General features: G+C 40.5%; 1 protein-coding gene across 1 annotated transcript; it reads right to left on the bottom strand.

The window, feature by feature from the left end:
• Positions 1–7,921: 7,921 nt before the first annotated feature.
• On the bottom strand, positions 7,922–8,968 carry LOC134206296 (uncharacterized). The gene is made up of 4 exons (XM_062682000.1): positions 8,962–8,968; positions 8,394–8,471; positions 8,266–8,333; positions 7,922–8,205 (listed from the first exon to the last, which is right to left on the bottom strand). The coding sequence occupies exons 1-4, from the start codon at positions 8,966–8,968 to the stop codon at positions 7,927–7,929; spliced, it is 432 nt and encodes a 143-aa protein (XP_062537984.1). The 3' UTR covers positions 7,922–7,926.
• Between the last annotated feature and the right edge of the window lie 225 nt (positions 8,969–9,193).

Raw genomic sequence — 9,193 nt, 5'->3', positions numbered from 1 at the left:
CGAAAAAGACAAAAAGTCGAAAGAGACAAAAGGTCGAAAAGGACAAAACGTCGGAAGGGACAAAATTTCGATCAAGAACAAGTTGATAACAAGTTGGGTGTTTGTGCTATGCATTTAACTTCAAGCAGAAATAATAACACATTCATCTCATTAATCAAAGGTGAAGAATGAGCCATTTTCAAAGAAGAAGAAATTACTATGAAACAATATTATGATTGTCTAGATAGTTTTGAAAGAGATAAAGCAGATTGTTAATTTTGAAAATGAATAAAACTTGTATTGCGCGAGACAGAGTTGTCCTATACAGCTGGCAAAAATTAGCCCTTTTATTTTTCACTATTTTTAACAATTGAATAAAATGCATTCAATGAGTCCAAATAATAGATGAATATCAAGGTTTTCTAAATGTCACTTCGATGAGTCAAAATAGGGCAAGCGCATTGATGTATTTGATGTGCGGCGTGCGCCATTTTGACAGATCGATGTGATATTTAGAAAACCCAAACATCCATCTATTGGTTGTACTCACTGGGTGGTGCGAATAGAATCGATTTGGTTGTCAAACTGAAGCCAAACTTTTCTATTGTGCCGGAGCCAAACATTGAAGATTGTGGTTATGTTCGTTTCTGATCTTTTATTGAGAAGTATTGTTATTATTTGGGGAAAAAGTTAAAATAAACTTTGTTTGAGTTTTGTATTTTTAGTAACAAATATTTTCACATTATATTTCGAGTGGAAAATTAGTAGGAATGCAGATAAAAAGCACTCTTTACGAAATTTCACGAGATTCAGCAGCTGATTGGAGCAGGAATGTATGTAAACAATGGTAAAGTCATGTAGAGTCTAGAGCATTTGTGCGACCTCGTGCAGCATGGAAAGAGAAATTTGAAGAGCGGGAAATGTTTGACAGCCAAGAACTTGCAATATAATTTTGTTTATGGTAGTGATTTCAAAATATTCCTCCACTCGCTTGAGCGCAGAAAACGGCTCTATCCGCAGCACCCAGGTTGTACTCACTGAATGAATTTTAATTAATTGTAAAAAATTGTGTTATTTTGATCTTATTGATCTTTTGTTTCTTTCGACCTTTTTCCCTTTTGACCTTTTGCCCTTTTCGACCATTTGTCCCTTCGACCTTTTGCCCTTTCGACCTTTTGTCCTTTCGACCTTTTTCCCTTTTGACCTTTTGCCCTTTTCGACCATTTGTCCCTTCGACCTTTTGCCCTTTTCGATCATTCGTCCCTTCGACCTTTTGTCTTTCGACGTTTTGTCTTTCGACTTTTTGTTCTTTCGACCTTATGTCTTTCGACCTTTTGTCCCTAACTTCAGTTTTTGGTAGATTCTTATACGGAATTGTTAGAAAATCTAACAGCCGCCTGTTGGGTGTAAAAACTCATCTCTGCGTCATTTTTTATCCTCCATTTTCTTCTGACATTTCGTCATCTGATGTTCCTACATTGCAGAACTCAACCTGTGAAGATCGTCACTTGTTGGTGTACTTCCAAAATGTGCGATATTAAAAATAACTTTAAAAAAAGGTTAAATTGTGAATTAAAATCAATCAGAAGCCTAAATGCGTTTATTTTTTATAGATTCGAAGCCTAATATAGTAAAAGTCTTAAAAAGCAAATTCTGAACAAAAATATTGAGAATTCATCAAATACTAGTCTAATTAGATTTGAATTTGTATGGTTTTGCGCACGTCCCCAAATTATTTGTATTGTATCCGTACTAAGAGTCGCCTATGAAAGGCGACTTTGAAATCATGTTCTGTACAGTGTTCATAATAGTAACCTCCAAGTAGGCACGCTGCTTCTCGGAATCAATAAATCAACCGTCAAGTTCAAAGCAGAAGATTTCTTATTCGTTGTCCGAAGAATCACCAGTAAAAGTACACAAGGGAGGGTCGTCCCACCCTGGACAAAACATTGACCGGATTCCGTGCCGTAAGATCCTGTGTGAACCATATTGTCACGCTCCTCATCATTCTGGAGCAGGCCAACGAATTCCAACAGTCCCTTTACTTTGTATTAATTGACTGCGACAGAGCTTTCGACCGCCTCAATCACGAGAATATATAGGGCGCCCTGAGACGCAAGGGGGTTCCTGAGAAAATCATCGGCCTCATCGAGGCACAGTACGAGGCCTTCTCGTGCAGAGTACTGCACAATGGGGTCTTGTCCGACCCTACCCGGGTCGTAGCTGGTGTGAGGTAAGGATGTAGTCTATCACCATTACTGTTCCTCATCGTAATCGACGAGGAACAGTAATGGCAGGTGCGATTGACCGTGAACTAAACCGCGGGCTGCTATGGCAGCCTATAACCATGGAGCACCTAAACGACTTCGAATTGACTGTTGACGTTGCACTCCTCTCTCAAAGGCGCTCTGATATGCAGAGTAAGCTCAACGACCTTGCCGCTCCTCTTCGGCAGGTTTAGTCATCAACGTCAACAAAACCAAATCGTTAAATGTAAACACGGTAACCCTTTCCAGTTTCACAGTAGTGGGGCAATCAGTGGAGAATGTTGAAAGCTTCCAATATCTTGGTAACCAAATGTCGTCAGATGGCGGTACCAAGATCGACATAGGCCCACGGATAAAGAAAGCAAAAGCTGCCTTTGCGTGTTTAAGAAATATCTGGAAAAACAGGCAGATAAATGAACGCACCAAAATACGAATTTTCACCTCTAATATGAAATCTGTGCTGTTATACGCTAGCGAAGCATGGTGTGTATCAGTGGAGAACATTCAGCGGCAGCAGGTGTTCTTCAACAGATGCCTGCAGTATATAATTCGGGCCTAGTGGCCTCACAACTGGATCTCAAGCAACGAGCTCCGTCGTCGTTGTCCCCAAAGGCCGATAGCAGAAAAATCAGGATCGGAAGTGGGGCTGGGTCGGCCACACTCTACGTAGGTGTGAAAACGACCCAACACCGGAGGCGTACAGAACCTATAATTAAGTGAGTATCTAATACTATTTTGAAAGTTTTTCTTACTACAAGTTTTGTCTGACATTTTGGCAACGAGCCCGGCTCACCACGGTCTTCCGATTTTCGCGGTGTGAACGATGGATGGTTCTCCCAAGTTGGAGTCCCAACAGCCTCCTCCACGTACCGTCCGTTAAAAAAAATTAGTGAGTTTTTAAAAGGCAGTTTGAGTTTGAAAAATAATATTTAGGCTACAACTCTTAAGATTGTGGTCGAATTTGAATCAATGTCTAAACAAAACAATGAAACAGTATCATCGAATGCAACTTGTTGCAATAATTCGGTTAAAAAAGAATGCCCATAAAATAAGTAAGTTTTAAGGCGTGTTTTGTATACTTTTTTTTATTTGGTCTTATATTCTGAGCACATAATCCGATCTGGCACATCTTTCTCCAGAATACAATAGAAAATATATCCTTGTCCAATTTTCAATAGCATGGGACAGGATTCCCCGCCGAATTGTTGTGAGGAAATCGGTTAAGGATAAGGGCTTTAAAAATGAGTGAGACTTCTTTACGCTGATTTTGTATAAAAAATATGCATTTGGGCCATAACTTCTGAATCACTATGCGTCAAATTTGGGAATTTAGAGCTTATACAGTAGCCGTTAGGTTGGAGTGCCTGTTTTGTCGTGTTTCTGTTCAGTAAGCGGACAATTCGCGTGTGCCGATTTTGTTGCTCTGTGCGGTCGAAATGCAATCAAATCAGTGCCTGTTTTGTCGTGTTTCTGCTCAGTAAGCAGATAGGGGAACGGTTCGGTACTTCATCTCATTTCCATCCCATCAAAACCAAAGAAATTAAAAGGTAGGGTTAAGGCAGGTATTTTCGTCTGTTCGTCATAGTCTCGAAAACCAATAAAGGAGACACTTTTTTGACAAACTCATTCGTATCAAATCTTAAGCTCAGGAGATACGTTCTGCTATAGTGGAGCTCTAGCGAATGGATGTTGCTTTCGATGGTTTTAGCCCCTATGACGATGGACGGAAATACCTGCCGTGTCCCTATTTTATTTTTATTTTTTTTATTCCCCAGGATTTTTTTCGGGATTTCATCCAGGAATTTCTTCGGAATTTCCTCTGAGAATCCTCCGGAAGTTCCTCCTGGAATTCCTGTGGAGGTTCCTCCTGGAATTCCTGCGAAAGTTCCTCCCAGAATTCCTCCGAAAGATCTTCCAGGAGTTCCTTCGGAAGCTCTTTCACGAGATTTTCCGGAAGTTCTTACAGGATTTCCTCCGGAAGTTCCTTCAGGAGATCCTGTGGAATTTCTTCCCGGAGTTTCTCCAGAAGTTGCTCCTGAAATTTCTCCAGAAGTTGCTCCAGACTCCGGAAGTTCCTCCAGCAGTTCATGTGGAAGTTCCTCCAGCAGTTCATGTGGAAGTTCCTCCAGGAATTCCTCCAGAAGTTGTTCCACAATTTCCTCCGGAACTTCCTCCTGGAATTCGTTTGAAAATTCCTCCAGTCATTCCTCCAGGAATTTCTCCGGAAGTGCCTTCAGGAATTCTTCAGGAATTCCACCTGAAATTCTTATATGAATGCTTCAGGATGTTTACTCAGGAAATCCCTGAAAAGTTCTGTAACTTCTTAAATAATTATTCATAGAACTTTTCCTGAAATTTTCTCTGTAGTTTCTCCAAAAACTCCTCTAAGAACACTTCATAAATCACTTGGCAAACTGTAGAGAAATTACCAAGAGGATTCTTAAGATATTTCTTCTAAATTTCTTCCGAAGTTCATATGGAATACCTCCCGGGAATTCTTCCGGAGAATTGTCCAGGAATTCTTGAAAAACTTCTTATGGAAATTATATTGCAAAATCTAGATCTAGAAAATCTTACGCGGATTCCTGTAGGAATTCTTCCAGAAAATCCTACACTGCCACAAAAAACATTGTGATTTTCATAAGTATTGCCTTATGAAACCTTCAAAATTCATTTTATTTTTATTTCATAAGGGGCCAAAGGAAACCATAAGTCTGCCTTATGAAAGTCATAGATATTTCTTATGTAAAAAAATCATAAGGTATTCTTATGAATGAGCCTTGTTCATTCTAATGTTCACGCGGAAATAGTTGTCAAAAAAATGGCTAGCCTCAGCCAGAATTTTTATCCATGTGGTCCAATACGGAAGTGCATGAAATCATTTTAGCTCTCTACTGAGAAAAATATAACATAAACCTGGGGATGGTGGAAAACGCCATCAATGTAAGCCTTTTTATTCAAATCACCACCTATTTGATTTAACTTTTGTATTCATATCTTTTCTAGCAAAGGTGAGATCAATGGCACAAGCTGATCAAAACAGATAAGCTCTTCTACTTCGTAAAAGATATTTCAATATCTGGAAGCAACTGAACCTAATCGATTATAGCGTTACACCAAGAAGGCAGCCTAAAACGAAACCGTAATGCAGTTCCTGCAGCTAAGCTACTTTCCACGGAGCACCTTCACGGTGTTATGCCGCTCCTGTGATAAGTTTGTCCACACAGTTCACAGTCTAAAGACTGCCAACATTTCGATTCTTCAGTTATTTCCGGCTTCGGAACACGAAAGCCACCCGCATCAGTTACCATTGCTCCGCGATTATGCAAAAGACATTGTGTGTTCCTTGGATATGGAAGTATTCAATGCTAATCCGGCGCTCGTTGACCAAGCGCGAATACTTCTGTTGGCCGAGCGATGGATGAAGAGAATAGCAGAGTTTTAGGATCTTTTTATCGGCTTCGATAACCATTGAATAGCTGGCACCAAGTACGGGCAGATAATATGGAACTTGTGACATATTTCGGAGATGCTCGTCAAGGCGAAACAACAGTGCGAAGACATCAAAACTGGTAATAATGTGAATTAGGTATTTAAATAATAAACTATATATGTTAAACCTTCTTTTTTTAGACAAAGAAATTGATCGTCACTATTCATCGTTCGATATGTTTAAAGCAGCAGAAAGCTTGTCTTGTCACCATCGAATGATGCGTGAACAAACAAAAAATTTCATCGAACTGAAAATAAAGAAGCAACTCCGGCACGCGATTCGACTAACGATACTTCGGGCTGCATTAACCCGAAGGATAAAGTACAAAGAAAAACAGACATAGCACTCGTCAAATTTCCATCGTTCACAGATTTACTTGGCAATTCAAATAATCATTACATAGTTGGCCAATCGATCACTCGTAGCGCGCATCGTTTTTGCTTGAGTTTGACGTTTGCTTACTACCGCCATCTGGTTCGTGATTGGCCCAACTAATTGAAATCAACAGATGTCGGTAGTGTGGGGTTGATTTATTGATATTTTTCGGTGAACAATTATTGTTCACCGAAAAATATCAATAAATCAACCCCATATTGAGTAACGGTGATTAAACCAATCAATTAGATGTCGTTAGTGTTTGAACGACGATGAATTTGATGAGTAAATGTTCAATGTGTTATGTCTGTTTGTCTGTAGATAAAGGGACGAACACAATACTGAGTCATATCAGACTTCAACTTTATCGCATATGAATCCGATCATGCGATTAAGTTGAAGTCTGCGATGACGCAGCATTGTGTTCACCCCGTAAGTTTTCCAAATTGAAAGTAAACTGCAGAAACGACCCCGTGATAATTTAGGCCATAGAGCTCTCTGCATCTTTCTTAAGTACTACTAACTAACCATCTTCCACTTCTTCGACATTCGCAAGGATCTGGCCACTCAGGACAGATCCTGGCTATTGAAGAGTGCATTGTTTCCATTCAAAGAGATAGTGATAAGTCCCAAATCCTCGCCCAAATCAATATCTGTGGTAACGGATGGAATGGATGCTACTCTTATACAATAGTCCAGGTGTAGCTGGCGCTGGCCGATCTCGTAAAAATGTGCAGCTTAAGCGCCACTCCGGTAAGGGAGGCCGCACATTCCTTTTTAGTTTGCCCGGTGAGACTCCGCTTAGGGCGAGTCCATTTATTATTTCTGAAAAGAAAGCGATCGAACCAGCGCATCTACTTCCTACACCTGAACTGGGTATTTTACCTTATGCAACCAACCAAAACTGTCACGCTACGAACTGTTCCTCCAAAGATCCCGGTAAGACGTCACCCATGCCCAACAAGCGATACAACTTATGCTGTACGTTATTTTCTCATCATCGGAGATTCCACCCGTTTCCGCAAGAGGCGCGACTAGTATGGAAGAGACAACGCAAATACGCAAGACGCCAAAAGATATTTTAGTTACTAGATAAAGATTGTCGCTTCGGTTCCCTTTGTTCTGCTGTCCGAAACATGTGTGGTACATACCTGTCAAATCGTATGGATTTTCCTTCTTTGACATTTAGCTCCCCTATCCTCGCCAGCAAAAGATGTTCCGGACAGCGACGACAGCGACAATCTTTATCTAGTAACTAAAATATCTTTTAAGACGCCACATTCATTTGCGCCACGCAACACTAATTAATCGACACGCAGTGACTAAACCATATTTCTAACATTTAAACTGAACAAACTACGTAGGTACTCCATGTATGGTTGGTAATAAATAACAAACATTTATTTACGAAAAATCATGGCCAAAAACAAGGAGATTTATTATATTAGCATGCTTCTATTTCAATTTGTGTTGTACGTACTTTCTAATTCTAACCTACATTTGTGCGTTTCTATTCTTCGTGCTTCTACTCTGCTTGTGCTACTCCATTCATAGTTATCAATCGACGATGCGGCGACCGATCTAGCTAGCCATATGCACCCGGGTGGCTTACACAATAGGGTTGGGGGTGTTCCGAAAACTACGTGTACGTTTTGATTTTACTCCCGCTCAACCGAAATGGTTATTGGATGTCGGGACGATTGTCCATTCGTCGTGATTCCTCGACCTATGGTCGGCAAAAATTTTCCTCCGAGGCGTCCTCACCGGCGCCCCACTCCTAAAAAAAATCGATTGGAATAGGCGACTCACCGATTAGCTGCAGTAATTTGACGATGTGCTGCTGTGGTGTATGCGCTCCTGGTACGTTGCGCGGTAGGGTGGGACTAGATGCCGGTTTAGTCGCGCTTCCACGTGGATGAAGACTTTCGCGGGGGGCCGTAGGCTGAGTCTGGCCACGTTGTGGCTATTGATGACCACTGCAATGGGATAGCGGCGTGTTGGCGGGCCGCTGGCTTCTGATGGCTGCAAGAAGCCGCACTCTTCGCGTCGAAAAGCAGGAAGCGTCGCTAGCAAAATAGATATAGCCGTAGGCTATTCACAAGCATTTAGCACATTCACACATTTTCTTAACAAGCAGATTAAGCACTTTACCTGTCGCTTCTTCTTGAACGCACACACTTTGTACAGCCTTATTCTAAAGATAACTTTTGTTCTAAAGACTAACAAAGAAACAATGAACAGATTAAAATTAAGAAATATAGCCACGTCACTGAACTCACATTCAACGGTTATTCGACTCGGACAAGCTCGCGACACTTCTACACTAATCTGCAGCTCGAACGAGAGTGAAGTGCAACCTTGACCCTCAGATTAGGAAGGTGACTTCGGCCGAACTAAACGGAAGTTCGATTTTCCCGCGATCATCTTCGAAATAGTTCGGTAGTGCAAAAGTTTAAAGTTGGATGCTCGCTCAGTTTCGGTTTTGATCGTGAATCTTTTCCCATCTTTCTCAAAGATAACAAATGACCCTGACCTTCGCGAATGCTCTCCTGTATTATGGCCGTCCTCGCGAGCTTTCCCTAATGAGTTTTTCGTCTAATTTATGGCGCAGAATCTACTACCTCATTGGCTTTCGTGTCGTACCAGTTGATAAGGTTATACTCAACGGCGAACTTTGACAAATAATGCTCATAAATTAATCATTCACTCACTACCCATTCAATAACATATTATTCAAATCTATAATTATTTATTTAGGACGATGGAGCGTAGGCTACATAACACCAGGCTTGTTTACGAAAATTTGGTTGTAGGACTACAACCAAATTTTCGTAAGGCAAAACAAACCCAACATTGTAACACTTACAAAATATTCTACAAGAAAAAAAAATTTCGACTGCATCCAAAGTTTACTTTTTACGAAAATACACGAAAAATAATCTAATAATCCCTAAGTCTACTATTTACAATATTTAACTAATTAACTGTTTGGTCCTTATAAATCAGTACGGAGGTAATGATCACATTGTTGTTTACTAGTAGGTGGTTCAACACATAAACAAATTTTCAAACATCACAA

This window comes from Armigeres subalbatus, chromosome 1, assembly GCF_024139115.2.
Source record: "Armigeres subalbatus isolate Guangzhou_Male chromosome 1, GZ_Asu_2, whole genome shotgun sequence".
Taxonomy (NCBI): domain Eukaryota; kingdom Metazoa; phylum Arthropoda; class Insecta; order Diptera; family Culicidae; genus Armigeres; species Armigeres subalbatus.
The sequence above is the reverse complement of the archived record's forward strand: the minus strand, read 5'-3'. Positions and strand labels throughout refer to the sequence as shown.